The sequence below is a fragment of the Phyllobates terribilis genome, unplaced genomic scaffold (assembly GCF_046119375.1).
Source record: "Phyllobates terribilis strain yellow unplaced genomic scaffold, ASM4611937v1 Scaffold_1__5_contigs__length_1240528914, whole genome shotgun sequence".
Classification (NCBI taxonomy): Eukaryota; Metazoa; Chordata; class Amphibia; order Anura; family Dendrobatidae; genus Phyllobates; species Phyllobates terribilis.
The window spans coordinates 495,802,661-495,825,144 of record NW_027362761.1 but is presented as its reverse complement, the minus strand read 5'-3'; the positions used below and the strand labels follow the sequence as shown (position 1 = coordinate 495,825,144).

General features: G+C 44.9%; 1 protein-coding gene across 6 annotated transcripts in view; it reads right to left on the bottom strand.

Moving 5' to 3' along the window:
• Positions 1 to 6,456: 6,456 nt before the first annotated feature.
• Positions 6,457 to 22,484, bottom strand: part of PDE8B (phosphodiesterase 8B) — a 390,573-nt gene continuing 374,545 nt past the window's right edge. For all 6 annotated transcript variants that reach the window (XM_073680165.1, XM_073680166.1, XM_073680164.1 and 3 more), the window contains one exon: positions 6,457 to 22,253. In XM_073680165.1, the coding sequence (XP_073536266.1) occupies positions 22,138 to 22,253 (116 nt within the window). In that variant the 3' untranslated portion in view covers positions 6,457 to 22,137. The remainder of the gene's footprint in view (positions 22,254 to 22,484) is intronic.

The window sequence follows — 22,484 nt, the reverse complement described above, 5'->3', positions numbered from 1 at the left end:
TGCGGTGGTCAACCAGAGCGGAGCAAAACCGCAGGAGCGGTGAACAAGCAGACCGGTGCAAAACCGCAGGTGCGGTGAACAAGCAGAGCGGTGCAAAACCGCAGGTGCGGTGAACAAGCAGAGCGGAGCAAAACCGCAGGTGCGGTGAACAAGCAGAGCGGAGCAAAACCGCAGGTGCGGTGAACAAGCAGAGTGGAGCAAAACCGCAGGTGCTGTAAACAAGAAGAGTCGGAGCAAAACCGCAGGTGCGGTGAACAAGCAGAGCAGCGCGGAACCGCTGGAGCGGTGAACCAGCAGAGCAGAGCGGAACCGCAGGTGCGGTAAACAAGCAGAGCAGAGCGGAACCGCAGGTGCGGTAAAGAAGCGGAGCAGATCGGAACCGCCGGAGCGATGAACAAGCAGAGCAGAACAGAACCGCAGGTGCGGTAAACAAGCGGAGCAGAGCGGAACCGTCGGAGCGGTGAACAAGCAGTGTAGAACAGAGCAGAAGGTGAAGGCAGACAGGACAGGGCTCTGTTCACATGGAACAAACTGGAAAATACAGGAAGCTAGCTAGAACACAGGGAGTAAATATGGAGGCAGGGAAACAGAACAAGCAGAACCAGATGCACACAAGGTACTTATAATGAAGTAGTGAGTGGACACAAAACTCACAAACAGAAGTACAGAGACAACGAGTTGGAGTTAGGTGCAGGTTCAGACACTGCAGGAAAAGGGAAGGTTCGGACATAGAGAGAAACAGGTAACAGACTAGGTCACTGTTCAGAGAGAATCTGAACCAGGAACAAGATACAGGAACGAGCCTGGGAACTCAGCCCCCAGGGTGGCGGAAACAGACTAGAAGTCACAAATACAGGCAACAGGCCTGGGTATACAGCCCCCAGGGTGGCGGAACAGACGAGATACAGGACTGGACCTGGCAACTCAGTTGCACAGAACACACTGAATGAAAGTGTTGCTCAGGCACCTCCTACTGGGTGGAGGGGGTTTAAGTATCCAGTGACTCACAGCAATAGGCTGGGGACGCATTAGGACTGTGCACACAGTAGCTATAAGAAACAGGAAGAAACCGTGCCGACGCCCTAAGCAATCAGACAAGAGACATGGACACAGCAGGTACTGGAGCAAAGTGTGCAGCCTGGACTGACAGGTAAGATTGCGGTCTTGCATGGTGGGAGGTGGTGCACCTTGCAAGCATGCCGCCAGGGATGTTACAATTTGCATATTCAGGACAAATTGTAGGTCCATTTTCTTTTGTTACCGTTGTGGAAAATGAAAAATTTGGGGCTAAAGCTACATTTTCATAGAAATAGCATCTTTTTTTCATTCCAATTTGCGCTAATGTCTATGATACACCTTAAACTGGTTTTCCTACGAATGAAAGTTGATTTTAATCAATAGATCTTGGAATAATAATAATTTCCACAATTTTGCTTTCTCTCCTGCCCAGGAGCTGTGGTATGATCAGACCATGTTCCAGCACGGTCAGACACAGCCATTACACAGTACACAGCAGGGGCACATTTACAACCCCTGGCAAAAATTATGAAATCACCGGGCTTGGAGGATGTTCATTCAGTTGTTTAATGTTGAAAAAAAACAGATCACAGACATGGCACAAAACTAAAGTCATTTCAAATGGCAACTTTAGGCCTTTAAGAAACACTAAAAGAAATCAAGATTAAAATTGTGGTACTCAGTAAGGGTGATTTTTTTCAGACCAAGCAGAGGGAAAAAATTATGGAATCACTCTGTAAATTTTCATTTACAAAACTAACACCTGCATCAAATTAGATCTGCTCGTTAGTCTGCATCTAAAAATTTGTGATTACACCTTGGAGAGCTGTTGCACCAAGTGGACTGACATGAATCTTGGCTCCAACACGAGAGATGTCAATTGAAACAAAGGAGAGGATTATCAAACTCTTAAAAGAAGGGAAATCATCACGCAATGTTGCAAAAGATGTTGGTTCTTGACAGTCAGCTGTTTCTAAAATCTGGACCAAATACAAACAACATGGGAAGGTTGTTAAAGGCAAACATACTAGTAGACCAAGGAAGACATCAAAGCGTCAAGACCGGAAACTTAAAGCAATAGGTCTCCAAAACAGGAAATTCACAACAAAACAAATGAGGAATGAATGGGAGGAAACTGGAGTCAATGTCTGTGACCGTACTGTAAGAAACCGCCTAAAGGAAATGGGATTTACATACAGAAAAGCTAAACATAAGCCATCATTAACACCTAAACAGAAAAAAACAAGGTTACAATGGGCTAAGGAAAAGCAATCGTGGACTGTGAATGACTGAATGAAAGTCATATTCAGTGATGAATCGCGAATCTGCATTGGGCAAGGTGATGATCCTGGAACTTTTGTTTGGTGCCGTTCCAATGAGATTTATAAAGATGACTGCATGAAGAGAACATGCAAATTTCACAGTCATTGATGATATGGGACTGCATGTCAGGTAAAGGCACTGGGGAGATGGCTGTCATTACATCTTCAATAAATGCCCAAGTTTACATTGATATTTTGGACAGTTTTCTTATGCCATCAATTGAAAGGATGTTTTGGGATGATGACATAATTTTTCAAGATGATGATGCATCCTGCCATAGAGCAAAAACTGTGAAAACATTCCTTGAAAGAAGACACATAAGGTCAATGTCATGGCCTGCAAATAGTCTGGATCTCAAGCCAATTAAAAATCTTTGGTGGAAGTTGAAGAAAATGGTCCATGACAAGGCTCCAACCTGCAAAGCTGATCTGGCAACAGCAATCAGAGAAAGTTGGAGCCAGATTGATGAAGAGTACTGTTTCTCACTCATTAAGTCCATGCCTCAGAGACTGCAAGCTGTTATTAAAGCCAGAGGTGGTGCAACAAAATACTAGTGATGTATTGGAGTGTTCTTTTGTGTGTTTGTTTTTCATGATTCCATAATTTTTTCATCAGAATTGAGTGATTCCATAATTTTTTGCCTCTGCTTGGTCTGAAAAAAATTACCGCTACTGAGTACCACAATTTTAATCTTGATTTCTTGTAGTGTTTCTTAAAGCCCTAAAGTTGCCATTTGAAATGACTTTAGTTTTGTGCCATGTCTGTGATCTGCTTTTTTTCAACAACATTAAACAACTGAATGAACATCCTCCGAGCCCGATGATTCCATAATTTTTGCCAGGGGTTGTATAAGATTATCTCGGCACAGGGACATTTTATTTAAACACATCAAATTGTGGAAATTATTATTATTATAAGATTTATTGATTAAAATCAACTATTGTTTGTGGGAAAATCCCTTTAAGGATTAATAAAATTCCTGAATGCGGTTTTGAATACTTTGAGGGATGCAGTTTTTAAAATGAGGTTTTGTTGTTTTTTTCTGACATATAGGCCCCTCACAAATACTGTGTCAAATACTGATAGTGTGTCCTTAGCCTTGAAGGGATTCTCCAAGAATGTGATAAAATGGCCTCTGCCAAATAATTCAAATTACAGCACGTCCTAGTCACTTGTCAGGACGGGTTGCAGTGTGAAGAAATACTGCTCTGGAGACCTATGTCTCAACTGTCAGAGGAGCTGTATTGTAAACATATGTACCTCAGTGGGCTGCTGGAGGTGAGCTGTGTTAGGAGAAGAAATAAATCTTCTCTCTGAGCTCAAAGGATATTTTCTCCAGCCTCAATCCTCCATATGCAGTAAGTCAGTGAGAGGAAAATTTATTTTATTCTGATGTCACAGCTCTGCTCCGGCAGCTCCGGTATGTGTGCTTATGATACTGCTCCTCTGATATTTGATACACAGGTCTCAGGAGCTGTGTTTCTTCAGATTGCAGCTAGTATTGACCTGTTGCTAGGACTGGCTGCAGCTTGAGTTATGTGATGGGGCTATTTTTTCACATTCTTGGAGAACCCTTTTAAGGGCATAAAAGTTCAAAGTTTGTAAATTGCTACTTTTTCTAAATTTTCAACAAATTTCTGATAGATTTAAAAATAAATGGCAAACATATTCACCTGAATTTCCAAAAAAATAATATCACTGGGATATGTAAGAGTGATCCAAAGATAACACCACATAAAGTGACTCATGTCAGATTTGAAAAATTTGGCCTGGTCATGAAGGTGAAAGCTGATTAGGCGGGAAGGGGTTAATAAAAGGTAAATTGCACAGTTGCTTGTTTTTCCAGCACTTTGCCATTTTACCAATTTAATAAGATGAGACAACCTCTTAAATGCCGCTGTCAACTGTGACAAAGGATTTAATAGATTACTAGTTTCCCATGAATCATAGCCAGAGGCTCCTTACTATAAAGTAAGGAGCCTCTGGCTATGATTCATGGGAAACTAGTAATTATACAAATAAAAAATTTGGTATCACCATAACTATACTGACCCAAGAAACAAAGTTAACAGGTAATTTTTACTGCAAAGTGAATGTCGAAAAAAATAAGGCAAAATTTCAATTTTTCTTCTATTAAACCCCACTTAGATTTTTTTTCACATTTTCAGTGCATTACATGTTAAAACAAATAGCGTAAATAAAAAAAAATGTCGTTCTGCAGAAAGCAAGCCCTCATATAGCTCTGTCGATGGAAAGATTAAAAAGTTATTACTATTGGAAGATAGGGAGGAAAAAACAAAAGATCAAAACTGAAAAATGTCCCAATCCCTAAGGGATTAGACCAATAGATGTTAGTCATCAGTTAAAGGGAATCTGTCCCCATGTTTTTGTTAGCTAATCTGAGAGCAGCATAATCTAGAGACAGACACAATGATTCCAGTGATGTGTCACTTACTCAGCTTCTTTCTGTAGTTTTGATAGAATCACTGCTTTTTAGCAGGAGATTATCACTAGAGGACTAGTAAACCTTCTGCGATGTAGTCCTCCATATTCTGTGTAATTCAGCCCCGTCACTGATTGGCTGCTTTCTGCCTATGCAGTGTACACAAGAAAGCTGCTAATGAGTGGAGTGGGCTCGGTTATACACAGCTCAGCATTCAGACAACTGGTAAATCTGGAGCAGATAAAACAGTGACACATCGCTGTAATCAGGGTTTCTGCCCCTACATTATGCTGCTCTCAGATGGGGCGGCCAAAACCTAGCAACAGATTCCCTTTAATCGTACATTGATAACACCTTTGTATGATGATAAGACATTAATATTGGAGAATACGTACAGTGGGGAAAATAATTACTTGATACATCCGATTTTGCAAGTTTTCCCACCTACAAAGAATGGAGAGGTCTGTAATTTTTATCGTAGGTACACTTCACCTGTGAGAGACAGACTCTAGAAATAAAAACCAGAAAATCACATTATATAATTAACATAATTAATTTGCATTTTATTGCATGAAATAAGTATTTAATACAATAGAAATACAGAACTTAATATTCGGTACAGAAACCTTTGTTTGCAATTACAGAGGTCAGACGTTTCCTGTAGTTTTTGACCAAGTTTGCTCACACTGCAGCAGGGATTTTGGTCCACTCCTCTATACAGATCTTCTCCAGATCTTTCAGGTTTCGGGGCTGTCGCTGGGCAACATTGAGTTTCAGCTCCCTCCAAAGATTTTCTATTGAGCTCAGGTCTGGAGACTGGCTAGGCCACTCCAGGACCTTGAAATGCTTCTTAAGGAGCCACTGCTTAGTTGCCCTGGCTGTGTGTTTCGGGTCATTGTCATGCTGGAAGACCGAGCTATGACCCATCGTTAGTGCTCTTACTGAGGGAAGGAGCTTGTTGTCCAAAATCTCGCGATACATGACCCCATCCATCCTCTCTTCAATACGGTGCAGTTGTCCTGTCCCCTTTGCAGAAAAGCACACCCAAAGTATGATGTTTCCCCCAACAGTGCCTCACAGTTGGGACAGTGTTCTTGGGGTTGTACTCATCCTTCTTTCTTCAAACATGACAAGTGGATTTGATACCAAATAGTTCTCTTTTGGTCTCATCTGACCACAAGACCTTCTCCCATGCCTCCTCTGGATCATCCAGATGGTCATTGGCCTTCTTCAAATGTGCCTGGACATCTGCTGGCGTGAGCAGGGGGACCTTGCGTGCCCTGCAGGATTTTAATCCACGATTGCGTAGTGCGTTACTAACAGTAATGTTTGAGACTGGTCCCAGCTTTCTTCAGGTCATTGACCAGATCCTCTTGTATAGTTTTGGGCTGATTCCTAACCTTTCTCAGAATCATTCTTACCCCACAAGGCGAGATCTTGCATGGAGCCCCAGACTGAGGAAAATTGATAGTCATCTTGTGTTTCTTCCATTTTCTAATAATTGTGCCAATAGTTGTTGCCTTCTCCCCAAGCTGCTCGCCTATTATCCTGACATAAACAGTGAACCGAACAAAATGGTATAACTTTAATAGCATATTAAATGCTAGGGATACTCCCAACTAGACACATCTCCTACAAATAAATGGAGTATAAATCCCACAGGACAACAGAACTACTAAAATATAAATTTTATTAAATTCCAATATAAAAAAGACACACACAATTTGCTTAAGACAGTAAATAGGTCCCTTGGGGTAAGAATCACACAAAATCAGTTTGGCAAATAGATCTGGGTTCAGATGGTGTCATTCAGGAAATATGGAAAATATAAAGACAGGCACTAAAGAAATATATCGCGAGTCATCAGTCCACAGCAACAAAATCTATATGTATAGAATACCAAGATCCAAACATATAAGATAAAGGTAAGCCACAATGTGCTAATTCTATAGTCAAAGATACAGTATAAATATATATGGCTAGAAAAATCATCATCATCTTTCAGATGAGATAAAAGATAATGTAAGCTGTACATATTAGACTACCCCATCAAGTTATGTGCCATAAGGTTGGTACAGGTTATATGATGCAAGCTCCTGAATGACTCACCCATCTGTGCAGTAACCCCTATGCCGCACTGAAGCCCCATTATCGCCTATTATCCTGTAGCCTATCCCAACCTTGCATAGGTCTACAATTTTGGCCCTGGTGTCCTCAGACAGCTCTTTGGTCTTGTCCATGGTGGAGAGGTTGGAGTGTGATTGAGTGTGAGGACAGGTGTCTCTTATACAGGAAACGAGTTCAAACAGATGCAATTAATACAGGTAATGAGTAGTGATGAGCGAGCATGCTCACCACTGCTCGGTACTCGCTCGAGCATCACGGTGCTCGACAAGCTCGGCGCTTGCCGAGTATTTCCGGGTTGCTCGGGCTCGAACACGGGTCCCCTCCCTGCATGTTTAGCGCTCTTTAGAGAGCCAATGAACATGCAGGGTTTGCCTGCCATGCACTGTAATGCCGTAACCATGTTGGTTGTGGGCATTACAGTGATTGGCTGGCCGCACAGCGTCATCAGGTCTATATCAGACCTGGCGCCTCCATGCTCGTCACAGTCACTCCGGATCAGACAGCGTAGGGAAAGCTGCTGCTGTGTCGGGGAGAGATTTGATCGTGTATTAGGTAGCGTAAGGGTAAAAACCGTACATTAGACATGTCCATCTTAACAAACAGTCCTTCTGAGGACTAATCCATCTGCAGAGATATCAGGCAGGCAGGGTGTATAGGCAGGCAGTGTATATATAAGACTGCAGAGCATATAGCACGAGAGACTCCATTCCAATTCTGCCTTCTGCTGCTGTTAGATATTTCTAGAAATAGTCCCAGGTCTCAGGGGCCAGGAATACTTTTCTTTGGATCTTAATCCTCATTATTTGCTTAAAAAGCAATCCAGAGAATACCGTTTTTCTGCTCTATTTGCTTGTTGGCACTGCAGAATACAGCCAGGTCCTTTCCATATTAGGGCGCTAGAAATCCAGCTATTTAAAACTGTGTTTTCTCCATCAAACAGACCACATATACGTTGTCAGAAAATACTGCCATTTCTGACCTCCATTAAAAATTTCCTTTAGTGTGTCATTGAAGCTATTCACCACAGTTTGCTGGTCAAACTACTTACCTACAGGCCAGGTATTTAAAACTCTGTTTTCTCTGTCAAACGGATCACATATACGTTGTCAGAAAATACTGTGGTAATGGTGTATGCAGAGGCCAAGGACAAGGCCGTGGGCAAGCCGAAATTGTGCCACAACAAACACCCACATCTTCTCGTCTGACCTTCCTGTCCCAATTTCTAGGGGACCGCAGCACACCACTATTGAACCCAGAGCAGTGTCAAAAGATTGTTGGTTGGATAGTGGACAATGCTTCCAGTCACATAGCCACCACCACCACCACTCTGTCTTCCACACGGTCAAGTCTCAGTAGCCGTGAGTCTGGACCGCATATTCCTCACCCTGATCCTCCTTCCTCCCACCATGCCGAGTACCCAGAGACAACTGATCCCACATTGGACACTCTGAAGAGCTGTTCACTTTTCCATTTACACATTCGGGCCTCTCGCCTGGTCCACTTGAAGCGGGGCAAGAGGAGATCGTGTGTAACAATGCCCAAATATTTGAGCAGCTACGGTCACACGAAGGCTACGGTGGGAAAGTGTCACAAGAGGTGGACGATGATGAGGCACAATTGCCAGAAAGTCAGGAGGAGGACCAGGGTGCGGAAGTGGAAGACGAGGTGGTGGATGATATAGTAACTGACCCAACCTGGCAGGAGGACATGCAGAGCGAGGACAGCTGCACACAGGGGGGGGGGAGGCAGAGCACCCCAACCGGCAGGAAGAAGCAGTGTGGTGGCCACAGACAGAAGGCAGGCAACCCTCCCCGTAACACCAACACGAAGGAAGTTGCCAGTACAACTATTAGGTCTTCCCGAGTCTGGTTGTTTTTAAAGACTCTGCCGATAACCCCAAAAAGGCCATTTGCACCACCTGCCAGGTCAGCATCAGCAGGGATGGCAAAACGACCAGCCTGACCACCACCAGCATGATCAGGCACATGGAAGCAAAGCACCCGACTTTGTGGGCCGAACCCCAGGGTCCAGGAACAGTGTCTGCGGGTGACACCATTGCTTCTTCCGCTGTTGTGCATGCAAGCCAATCCCATCCATGGTGCATGCGAAGATGCCTCCTGCCCTGCACCTGTCATTACACACTCTCAAGTAGCAGCATCAGGAAGCACGTCCATGTCCTTGTCCCAGCACAGCGTTCAGTTGTCCATACCCCAGTCCTTGGAACGCAAACATGCAGCCAACGCCCCACAGGCCACACTACTAAACTCTCACATTTCACGACTGCTTGCGCTCGAAATGTTGCCTTTTAGGCTCGTAGAGACGGAAGCATTCCGCAACCTGATGGTGGCGGCCGTCCCTTGGTACTCGGTCCCCAGCCGCCACTATTTCTCCCGGTGTGCCGTCCCCGCATTACACAAGCACGTGTCCCAAAACATTAGCCGTGCTCTCAACAACGCAGTTACCGGTAAAGTCCACCTAACCACGAACACGTGGACAAGTGCTTGTGGGCAGGGAGGGTACATCTCGCTGACAGCACACTGGGTTAACATAGTGGAAGCCGGGACCCTGTCGGACCTTGGGACAGAACACGTCCTCCCGACGCCAAGGTTTGCGGGCCCTAGGTCAGTCAGGATTGCCCCCACGGTCTACAGCTCCTGCACCTCAGCCTCCTCCTCCTCTTCAGCCTCCATCTCCGAAATGACCACATCAGTCAAAAGCTGGAAGCACTGTAGCACTGCCTCCGCCTAGCAGCAACAGGCTGTGCTGAAGCTAATATGCTTAGGTGAAAAACCGCACAATGCTGAAGAGTTGTGGACAGCTCTGAAAGAGCAGACAGATCTGTGGCTCACACCGCTGAACCTACAGCCAGGCATGGTCGTGTGTGACAATGGCCGGAACCTGGTGGCGGCTCTGAGGCAAGGCGAGCTCACACACGTACCATGCCTGGCCCATGTGCTTAACCTCGTGGTTCAGCGGTTTCTCAAATCCTACCCAGAGCTGCCGGATCTGCTTGTTAAAGTACGCCGCCTGTGTGCCCATTTTAGAAAGTCATCTACAGCTTCCGCCGCCCTTGCAGTGTTTCAGCAGCGTTTGCAGCTTCCGGCTCACAGACTGGTGTGTGATGTCCACACGTATTGGAACTCTACACTGCAGATGTTGTATTTGTGAGCAGAAGAGGGCAGTTGTTGAGTACCAGCATCAACAAGGCCTTCGGTATTCAGTTCAGACTCCACACATAAGACCTCAGGAGTGGACATGGATGTCAGACATATGTACCATCCTCCAAAACTTTGAGGACTCCACCAAGATGGTGAGCGGCGATGACGCTATAATCAGTGGCACGCTATCAGGGGCATCCTTGATAGACACTGGCGGATCTTAAAAACTGACCCAAGTCTCCGGGAGTATTTGCCGGATCGTCCTCTCATGACGGCAAGGAGGGGCAGGGGTCTCAGGGATACTCTGGTGCATAGTCATTATGTACGCCAGAGCGCCCTGCCCTTCAATGTTGGTAACCCTAAATGGGGCTGCTATCCCTGTCGCTCTTGCCTCTCCTGCAGAAACATAGTCAGGACTAAAACATTTTCCAATGCAGATGGCACGAAAGTTTTTGACATCAGGCAATATATTTCCTGTAGCAGCGTTGGTGTCATTTATCATGCCACATGTGGATGTGGGCTCATCTACGTGGGGCTAACGTCTAGGGAATTGAGACGCATGAGGGAGCACGTTTTGGATATTTTGGTGGCTGGGAAGGTGGAGGATGTATCATCACTTCGGACCCTGCCAAGACATTTTAAGCTATATCACTATTGCGACCCTAAGAGTCTGCAGATCTGCGGCATTGATCAGGTCCATCTGGGCCTAAGAGGAGGTGATGTAAAGAAGGCATTGGCCAAATTAGAATGCCGTTGGATCTATAGACTGGGAACTATGTCGCCAGCAGGCCTGAACGAACGATTGAGTTTTTCCCCCTTTCTCTAGCCATTGGTGGTCGTCCGCCCCCTCCGTGTCTCCTCCTCCTTGGTACACGGGCACACCCCTGATGAAGCCATAAGCATTTGGCGTAACGCGTAGGTTATTTATACTTTTTCCTTTTCTCTGTGCATCTTTATTTTCTGGTACTCTCCTTATTCCTACATTGCTTTATACTTGATTTATTTGTGGGCTCGATAGTGGAGCATAGATATTTTCTATTATGCTCTCTTACCAATTGATTTACCTATACCATGCCATATATATTTTAGCGATATTTGGAATTATGTACCATTGTTATTGAAGTACATTTACCTTGCAGAGTTGTGTAATACACCTTTGACATATTTATTGATTATTTCTCTTTTGTTTGGGTGAATTTTTTTTCTTTTTTTGTCCTTTGTCCTGTGTATGTTTTTTATCATGTTTTTTAATAATGTCCTATGTAGTGTGTTTTGAGTCTAATAAAATTTTGCATATTTTTGTACATTAGTGTCTTCATATCTATTTATCAATTGTATTTGGTGCCCTGGTTTTGTCCCAATCCCCCTTGTCTTTTTCTTATGCTTGCTTGCATTCATGGGGGCATTGGCACAAATACATAATTAATATTTAGTGTGGTGCTAGGTCTGCCCCTTACTTCCTACGTTTTCTTGGCTACTTTATTATCTATGGGATTCACCCATTAGATTTAGTATGTTTTTTTACTTCTCTTGTGATTGTCCTTGACATGATTTTTATAAATCCTCCTACCTGGATGCCTCCTTCTGGTGTACTTTGAGGGGGGTAATAAAAAATCCCCCCCACCCCCTATATATACTGTTTTAATATTAATCAAAAAAAGGAAGAGAGAAAAAGGAAGGAGGGGAAAAGAGAAAAAAAAAAGAGAAATTTTTAATTTTTTGATTTATTTATTTTATTTTTTTGTTTGTTTTTTTTCGATTTATCTCTGCATTTCTGCCCCATATATCTCTCTTTTTTCAGTCTGTCTTTTAGTAAGTGTGTGTTTTTATTTTTATTTTCAGCTCACTTTTATTTCCCCCGGCCTCTTTCTATAGCTGGAGCCCTATCTAACCATTGGAAGAAAACCTGATTGTTTTTGGATGACAAATTGGCTGAATCCAAATAGAACTCTTTCCCTTTAAGGATAAGGAGCGGACATGGACACCTATTTATTATGGACATTTATTGCAACATCATCTGTTATGTATTATATGCATGACCTTTTGGTGCAGGGCGAATGGGGTGACACTTGTCACTCCACCGATATGATGTTTCTCCTTCTCCGTTGTTGAGTAGTCTGTCCTGCTCCATATTTATTCCTTATATGCTCATGAACGATTCCTGTGGTCTGACCTTGTGCGCATGTGCCGGATGCTGCGGTCATGTGGCCGCGACGCGGTCTCGGGTGGGCGGCGTCCCGGAACATGTGACGTCAGTGGGGGAGTTCCCCTCTTCCTGGACGCCGCCTGAGACCGCGCCGCTGTCATCAATGTCTGCTGGTATGCGGCAACATGCGCCGCTATTGGTCAGTAACTAATTGCTTCACATGGGACCCACATGTATATAAGAGGCCCTGTATCCACACACACCCCACCACGCCCCCTGAGGAAGTATGGAAACATGTGTCGGGGCCTCTCCTGTCACTGCTGGTCACCTGTTTACTTTCGCTAAGTATGTCTTACTTAACCCTTTCCATGTGATGCTTGTACTTTTTATGTGTTGCTGAAAAAACCTCTGATGGTTGTTTATATTGTGACTTGTTATAGGTCACTTGATTTATGTTATTTTAACTTTTTCTGCACACATTGTCTGTGACTAATGGATTGTATGGGTTGGACTATGTGACTTAGTATAGGTCCAATGTGAATTTAATACCAGCTGTGTCTCTATCTACCCCCTGCTGCCTCACATGCCCATGTTATGTCTTTTCACACGTGTTATTTATATCTATGTGTTATTTTTTTTTTTAATACATAAATAAAGCATTTATCTCTTTTAGTCAACATATGGTGTTTTAATTATGTTATTTTGGGGTTTTGAAAATACCTATGGTCTCTCTGGTTTATATTACGCTATAATTAGCGTCTCCATCCCGCTTCTCTGTCTTCTGAAATGCTCTGTGCTCACAATCAAAGAGGATGCATTGCAGGCGGAGCACGATGAGATGGAGCAAGGAACCATACAGGGTGATTACACACAGCCCAGCCTCATCTCATCCCAACGTGGATTGGGTGACAATGAGGAACAGGAGGAGGAGGAGAAGGAAGGACAGGAGCTAGTTTCAAGCACTATAGACGGTACTACCTGCACAGCTGTCATACCGTCTGTTCAGCGTGGATGGCCAGAGGACAGAGAGGAGGAGGAGGCGAGCATGGTCAGTCATCCTCTTGGTGAGGACACGGAAGTCTTGCCTGTTGTGTACAAAAACGGGGCAGTACCAGAGGGCCCTTGTTGCGGAACTATTAAAAAAAATTCCCATCTGAAAATGCTGGTGGCAGAGGGCACACTTCGTTGGACAACCCAGGAGTACAGGCGAGAGAGACACAACTTCAATCCAGCAGAGGCAGGGGAACACTGTCAAAGTACTGGGAGAGTTTTCTCAGACCCTCCCATCGCACAGGCCCTGAGGCGCGGGGTACTCTCACAAGGAGTGCAAAGTTTGGGAAGATGCTGAGGGAGTACCTTGCCAATCGTACCAACGTGATTCCGCTGTGCCTTATAATTATTGGGTATCCAAGCTGGATACGTGGAATGAACTGGCTCTCTATGCCTTGGAGGTCCTGGCCTGCCCTCCCGCCAGCGTTTTATCAGAGTGGGTTTTTAGTGCCGCTGGTGGAATTATGACTGATAAGCGCATCCGCCTGTCAACTGATAATGCTGACAGGCTGACTCTTATAAAAATGAGCAAGGGCTGGATTGGGCCAGACTTCTCAACACCACCAAATGACAGCAGCGTAACATAAACTCAAATCCAGTGTCTTTTCTTGGGAGGTGCATTCCCATGCACCTTTTCACACCCACACATGGGTATACGCTTCCTGGTTTTGGCTATTTGCTCTTGTCCTCCTCCTTCTCCTCATCCTCCACCACCATTTCACCAGGGTGACCGTGGTCCGTGATACAACACCCACATAATTTTTTTAAAGGGTGTTTATGATGCCCGTAAAAACAATTTTTTATACAGTATGTTCATGTATACCCTCCAGGGGTAAATGTTTGTCAGCCCATACATTTTTTTATGAGGCCCTCCTCCATGTCTCTTCCAAGGGCCATTGAAGTGCCTCCAAATTTTTGGCAGCCCTTGCATTCACTGCATAGGCCAACACTATGGGAGACGCTCTCCTTTCTAATGGGAATTTGTCGTTACTGTGGCCCTGCTCTATGTGTCTTTAAATTCTAAGTGAGGTTTTTCCTAAAATTGGTCAGCCGTTGGACTCACTATATACTCTATAACTGTATAGCAGACTCTCTCCTTCCTAATGGGAATTTGTCGTTACTGTGGCCCTGCTCTGTGTGTCTTTAAATTCTTAGTGAGGTTTTTCCTAAAATTGGTCAGCCGTTGGACTCACTACATGCCCTATAACTGTATAGCGTTCCCTCTCCTTTCTAATGGGAACATGTCGTACCTTGTTACTGTGGCCCTGCTTTGTGTCTTTAAATTCTTAGTGGGGTTTTTCCCAAATTTTGGCAGCCCTTGCAGTCACAGCATGGGCATTACCACTATAGGAGACCCGCTCCTTTATAATGGGAACATTTTTTTTACTGAGACCCTCCTCTATGTCTCTTCAAAGGGGTATTGGGTTGCGTCCAAATTTTTGTCAGCCCTTGCAGTCACTGGATGCACAATAACAGTATAGGAGACCCACTTAATAATGGGAACAACAAAGCATAGCCGGCTGATGGCTCTCAAACAATAGCTAGGGCCGACTGCTGGACTTTTAGGAATAGTAAGGGCCGTCTGATGGCCCTATAAAAATAGGCTTTATGACTTTCAGAGTCTCTCCATCATAAATAAAAAAGGATGTGTCTGATGATGTGTCACACACCACATTGCCAGATAAGGTTGTAAAATGTTAACATGACATCTCCCGGTGAATGCATTTGTCTTAAAAAATAGCATAAAAAAGTCACCAATTTAACCTCAATGTAATCACATTGTTCAGCTCCTGCACCTCCTCCTCCATCTCCAAAATGACCACATCAGTCACAAGCTGACAGCACTGCTGCACTGCCTTGGCCAAGCGGCAACAGGCTGTGCTGAAGATAACATGCTTAATGTTTAATTGACAAACCGCCCAGCGCTGCAGAGTTGTTGAAAGCTGTAACACAGCAACCTGATCTGTGGCTCTCACCGCTGAACATACAGCCAGGCATGGTCTTGTGTGACAATGGGCGGAACCTGGTGACGGAGAAATGACAGCCGGGGAAGATACTGTTTCCCTCTATGCCAGTCCTTTCACCGAGCTAAAGAATATGGCTGTGGTGAAATACAACTTTCACTGAGAAGTTGTTTCAGATTGAAAAACATTGTGCCCACCAGAGGATTTGATTATGAGGGCTAACCTTTCTCACCCGCTCAAGAGCCCCATAGCAGGTGCAAAGTTAGCGCTATCATGAACTCTCCTGAGGTAAAAGCCAAGGCACACCAGAGGATTCTCTGGTAGGACCATCCAACCCTGCCGAGAAGCAGTCCTGGCTAAGAAAAGTGTGTGGGAAGGTTCCCGGACACTATGGCTGCTTTTTACTGAGGAGGAAACACATGTAAACACGGGGAGAACATGCAAAGTCCTTGCAGATGTTGTCCTTGCTGGGATTTGAACCCAGGATCCCAGCGCTGCAAGGCTTCAGTGCTAACCACTGATCCAATGTGCTGCCATTCACCCTCTAATATATAACAGGCTGGAGAAACTTGCACCTACTGCCACTCTATCTTCAGCTCCTTTGTTAGAAAATTTATTTGGGCAGCCACTCAGTCTACCAAATAAAATTCCTGAGAAGGAAATTGGGGATGGCTTCGCTACTGGTACTGGGGGCAGTGCTAATACCATGGCGTCGTACCATAGTTTGCTGGAAATATTCCAGGCAGGTAGCAGGCAAGCAAATCCTATGGATGCGCCATTTCTGGGGCGGCTGAGGGCTGGTGTTTCTAGCCTGGAAGGGGGCCAATATTCATGGCACCCTTCCTGGGCTATTAATATCAGCCCCTAGCTGTCTGCCTAGCCTTAGCTAGCTATTAAAATAGGGGTCCCCACGTCATTTTTTTTTGGGTCCCCAATTTTAATAGCTAGTAAAGGCTAGGTATTCAGCTTGGGGCTGATATTAGTAGCCTGTGAAGCTCTGTGGGTATTACCCCCTTCCCAGGCTTCAAACATCTGCCCCAGCTGTCTGCTTAACCTCCGCTAGAGACTAAAATTACGGGGAACCCCACGCCAATTTTTTTTTAAATAAATCCTTTATTTTAACACTAAATGACAAGTACAGTAAGCAACACTGTCACTGTACTTATTATATATGTGACTGACATGTTTCGATCTATCTAATCTATGTGTGATGCTCTATTCTTTCTGTTCTAAATTGTTGGGTACCAATGTTATAACTGTGTGCGGCTGCTGAATTGCCGGCATTTTTAAAGAGACGGATGCATGAAAATCAGAGGGCACTAGTGTGTTCCAAGTGCCCTGCTATGTTTTTCATGCACCCTCCTATATATCCTGCCTGCCTGTCTGCCTATATATTCTGCCTGCCTGCCATGCTTCATTGAGCACTGTTCGCATCGATTTGGGCAATTTTTGACCTTCTGCAGACCGCCGGGAGGGACCGCCAGAAAAATGCTCGAGTTTCCCATAGACTTACATTGGGCTTTTTGCTCGGGTCGAGCACCCGAGTATCACGATGTGCTCGGCCCGAGCTTCGAGCACCCGAGCATTTTAGTGCTCGCTCATCACTAGTAATGAGTGCAGAGTACGAGGGCTTCTTAAAGAAAAACTATCAGGTCTCTGAGAGCCAGAATTATTGCTGGTTGGTGTAACATCTCTGGCGGCGTACTGGCATGGCTTACCATCTTCCACCATACAAGACCGCCAACTTACCTATCAGTCCAGGCTGTGCACTATACTCCTTTACTTGCTGTGTGCATGTCTCTTGTCTGCTGGCTTAGGGCGGCGGCGCTGGCACTTCCTGATTCTTAAAGTTACAGCGTGCACAGTACTAATGCGTCCCCAGCCTATTGCTGTGAGTCACTGGATACTTAAACCTCCTCCACCCAGTGGGAGGTGCCTGTGCAACACTTTCTTTCACTGTGTTCTGTGCAACTGAGTTGCCCGGTCCTGTCCTGTATCTTGTCTGTTTCTGCCACCCTGGTGGCTGAGTACCCAGGCCCGTTACCTGTACCTGTGACTTTTAGTCTATTCCTGCCACCCTGGGGGCTGTATGCCCTGGCTCGTTCCTGTATCTCATTCCAGTGTCAGTTCCTGTCTGAACTGTGTCTTAGCCCGTCACCTGTTTGTCTCTGTGCCCGATCCTTCCCTTTTCCTGCAGTGTCTGAACCAGTACCTAACTCCAACTCGTCTCTGTACTTCTGTTTGTGAGTTTTGGGTCCACTCGCTACTTCATTGCAAGTACCTTGTGTGTATCTGGGTCTGCTGGTCCCGTTTCCCTGCCTCCGTATCTACCTCCTGTGTTCTAGCTATCTTCCTGTGTTTCCCAGTCTGTTCCATGTGAACAGAGCCCTGTCCTGTCTGCCTGCACCTGCGGCTCTCCTCCGCTGTGCTCTGATCCGCTTGCCCTCCGCACCTACTGCTTTGCTCTGCTCTGCCCTGCTTGTCCTACACACCTGCGGCTCTGCTCTGCTTGTTCTCCGCACCTGCGGTTCAGCTCTGCTCCGCTTGTCCTCCGCACCTGCGGTTCTGCTCTGCTCCGCTTGTCCTCCGCACCTGCAGTTCTGCTCTGCTTGTCCTCCGCACCTGCGGTTCTGCTCTGCTCTGCTTGTCCTCCGCACCTGCGGTTCTCCTCTGCTCCGCTTGTCCTCCGCCCCTGCGGTTCTGCTCTGCTCTGCTCCGCTTGCCCTCTGCACCTGCGGCTCTGTTCCTGTTTCCCAGTCTGTACGGGTCCCTATCCAGCCTGTTTTCCTACCTGCCAGTACCGGCCTGTCTGTATACCAGCCGAGCCTGCTAGTACCCGCCCGTCTGTATACTAGCCGTGCCTGCCAGTACCCACCTGTCTGCATACCAGCTGTGCCTGCCAGTACCCACCTGTCTGCATACCAGCCAAACCTGCCCGTTCCTGCATTCCCCGGTGTGGGTCAACAGCTGTGACCGGGGTCTGACCTGGAGTAGCACCTGGGCCACCTCCCACGTCCCTCCTCGGACCACGGAGTCGATTAAGCCGCCGTGTGTTCGTGCTCGGATCTGGCAAGGCCCCTAGTCACGCCCCTCCAGGCACTCCTCGGTTCGTGGCCCAGTGGGACCACTAACCACGCTCACGCCAGTCAGTCCGGGCGTGAGCGTAACAGTTGGTAGGTGATCAAATACTTATTTCATTCAATAAAATGCAATTTAATTATTTAAAAATCATACAATGTGATTTTCTGGTTTTTCTTTTTATATTCTGTCTCTCACAGTTGCAGTGTACCTACGATAAAAATTACAGACCTCTCCATTCTTTGTAGGTGGAAAACTTGCAAAATTGGCAGTGCATCAAATACTTATTTTCCCCACTGCTTGTATATATACTTCCATTTCTTTTGATAATTTCTCTGTAAATCATGTTTAACCATGGATCCATCCTGAGATTAAGTGTTACATGACTTGGGACCTTCTCAGGTTTGTTAAAATTATAACATTGTGTCTGTTTCATGAACTGCTACCCCAAAGTAACCTCATCATAGTAATGTACCTGTAATGATACCAATGACGTTACAAGATTTGGACTATCCATCTTCGCATACACTTTCTCTGGCAATGATTAGTCAGTCTCTTGTAATGTCATAAAAGACACCCTTTTTTTTCAAATCCTAGACTACCACTAGGAACACGAAAAAGTAAACAAACCAGTATTTCTTCTAATTTCCTTTTCTTTGACAATATTTTGTCTCATATTACAATTAATACTGAGAAATGTGTAAAGAATCGACACCATGTTGCAGGAGCTTAGTTATGTCTCCCCTCCTCATCCATAGTATTGTCTGCGTGACTGTAAAACTGGCTGCAGCAGGAGCCTCCCCCCTCTATCCTGTGGGCAGTAGTACAAATGATTGCTTACTCCACTCTAGTTCTATTCCACACCCAGCGCTGCCTCCTTCTGCATGACTGATGGCCTCTTTGAATAATGTCACACAGTTTAGAGGCTGTCAGGTAAGCAGGGGTGGGCGGCGCTGGGTGGGGAATAGAGCTGGAGTGACAGAGGCTTCAGATCTACAATTAGTTCTTCAGCCTCATTTTTATATCAATTCAAATGCTGATTTCTCAGTTAATGAGGAATGGACAGGCCATGTAATGGTATTGCTGGACTTGAGGGGTTAGATCAGATTCCTTTTAAGTTCCCACACCTAAGGATCGGATCTTGTGTCTGCTACCAGCCAAAGATGGAACTGATCGGCAGGATATTAATCCCTGTGTTCTCAGTCTTGTAGAAATCTTACAGTTAGTTTCAAGATCATACAGAAAATGCTGCAGACTAATCAGTGAGGACAACTATATTTCTTGTTTAATTTAAACATTCATTTCTAGGTTTAGTGTTTTCTTAAGGCTTTAAGCAGATAAAAATGGTAACAAAAAAAGTGTTAAATGTCTAGCATTGTCCTGAGAGACTCATGTGCCTTTATGGATTAGTGAATTAAACTATACTGACAACACAATCCATGAGAGAAGAGCATCTTTATGTTCATACTTTTCAGATTTTAGGATAATTGTGCGGCTGGAGAAAAAAAACTTTGATAATAAATGTATAGCCCTTATAACACTGAATACAGATTATGTGTCCTCCAAATATAAAGCCACACCGTAGGGTGGCATATACATTTATATCTACTCTATCAAGCTTAACAATGTTACTTCAGTCCCTGCAGAAAGAATTCAGAAAGCTAGAATATTCCTATAAGATCACTAACAATATAAACGCAACTCTATATCTTGTCAGAAAAATAAGGTTTAGCTTAAATATACCTATACTTTGCCATTTTCATCTACAAAACTAAAGTAAATGGAGATCTGTACAAAAGACTTTAACAATTTGTTAATGTGAGAACACAGTCCAATCCTAACTAGTAACCAGATTACATTTTGTGTTCTTATTATAAGGATGTGTAGTGGTATATTATATTATACCTCTTATCACATTAATTTATTATTTCATTTAGCATTGAATAGGGAAGGTTATCAGCCCCTCATGCTGCCCAAACCACAAAATCCAGAGAGGCTCCTGCATTGAGGAAATATGTTTTACTCTGAAAGGTTGCAGTTTTTCAGAGAAAAAAGCGAGAAGAGCACAGTAGAAATGTCTGATTGTCAGCTCTCTCCTGCTTCGACTTCCCAGCTCAGCTTGATTGACAGGTCTTTCCCTATTTGGGTATAGGAAGAAACCTGTCAATTAGGTCAAGTTGAGTAGGGAGAAGCCAGAGGGAGCCGCCCTGCAGACTCCTCTCCCAATGCCTGGACTCCTCTCTCCATGCCTATCTTGTCTGTTAATTAGGCTGAGTCGTAGGTGGGGAGAAGCCAGAGGGAGCCGCCTTGCAGACTCCTCTCCCAATACCTTGACTCCTCTCTCCATGCCTATCTTGTCTGTTAATTGGGCTGAGTCGTAGGTGGGCAGAAGCCAGAGGGAGCCACCCTGCAGACTCCTCTCCCAATGCCTGGACTCCTCTCTCCATGCCTATCCTGTCTGTTAATTAGGCTGAGTCGTAGGTGGGGAGAAGCCAGAGGGAGCCGCCTTGCAGACTCCTCTCCCAATACCTGGACTCCTCTCTCCATGCCTATCTTGTCTGTTAATTGGGCTGAGTTGTAGGTGAGGAGAAGCCAGAGGGAGCCGCCCTGCAGACTCCTCTCCCAATGCCTGGACTCCACTCTCTATGCCTATCTCGTCTGTCAATTAGGCTGAGTCGTAGGTGGGGAGAAGCCAGAGGGAGCCGCCCTGCAGACTCCTCTCCCAATGCCTGGACTCCACTCTCTATGCCTATCTCATCTGTCAATTAGGCTGAGTCGTAGGTGGGGAGAAGCCAGAGGGAGCCGCCCTGCAGACTCCTCTCCCAATGCCTGGGCTCCTCTCTACATGCCTATTTCATCTGTCTTCTATTTCTCTGAAATACTACATAGCTTTCTATAACGAGGGAGCCTGTCTCATATTGCTGTGGTTCAGGCAGCATTAGCCAACTGGCAGGTTCCTTTCAAAGCCTAAGGGTGTATACACTCAGGTCAGATATGGCGCAGATTCACTGAAGATTTCACCCTCTGTGTTGCAAAGGCTCAAATGCACAGCGAAAATCTGCAACATACAGTAAGCTGACAGGCTGCAGATGTCAAATCTGCAGTGTAGTTCAATTAACTCTGCAGATGTTCTCCGCAGCTTGTGTCATATAAAAACTCATCCACACTGCTGGTTCTATAATGTACAACAAATTTAACCCATGTGAACATACCCTAACTCTACTGAAACCTAATAATTCAGTTATGATTGTTGTTAACTCCACTATCCCACTTTGTCCCATACACTTATGGAGTCCTATTGGGCAAGTGTAAGAAGCCTTCCTGAGACTCTGATTATGCTCCTAAATGTAGCCCTGAACAAATATAGCAGATCAGTAGTAAATCCAGGAAGGAAAACATCACGCGTTCTTCCTTTCTCTATGATATATATATATGTAGCAATAGCTGGCATTAAAAAAATCATAATGAAATAGTCTTTAGTTCTTGTCCAATATACTCTTCTTTGATAATTTGTCAAGAATAACAAAGTATTTGAAATGCAAACTGGCAGTCCAAAGTAAGGATAGGCTGGTGAAGAGGTCAATAGTCAGCAGTCAACAAAAATGTTGGTGCCAAGGATAAAATCATGGTGGAAAGCTTAACTTTCATTGTTTATCTGAATTTCCCTTTGATTTGATGTCCATGCCATCATCTGGTCAACCTCAAGCAAGTCTTTGTAGTACTGCTTCATCCAGTCTTCAGAATACAGCTTTCCTTTATTTTGGGTTACACCACCAGTAAATGGTTCACAGTGCAGGTAGGTCGGGAGGTCACTGATCGTCCAGACGTCCATTATTTGCTGATGTCAGATGAGCACCTGAGACTCCTACACTTTAACTCATCTAACGATTTCCAATACTTGTAGTTTTCTGTCAAGTGTTGTATGAGGTTCGGCAAATGTGCGAAAGCTGAAAATAGACAAGACAATTATTAGAGATTCTAGCAGATGGATGAGATGTGATGGTTGCCTACAGTTACTGTATATGTTCTACAGACTGAATACTACTGAGTAGAGCTCGTGAAAATCGATTCGCAGAACCCGATGCATTGGCTACCTCAGTAATCTATGGCCGTTGGATGGAAGCCCTGAGAACTGCCTCTTACCTGACGGCATCTGCTGCTTTTGATTGATTTGGCAT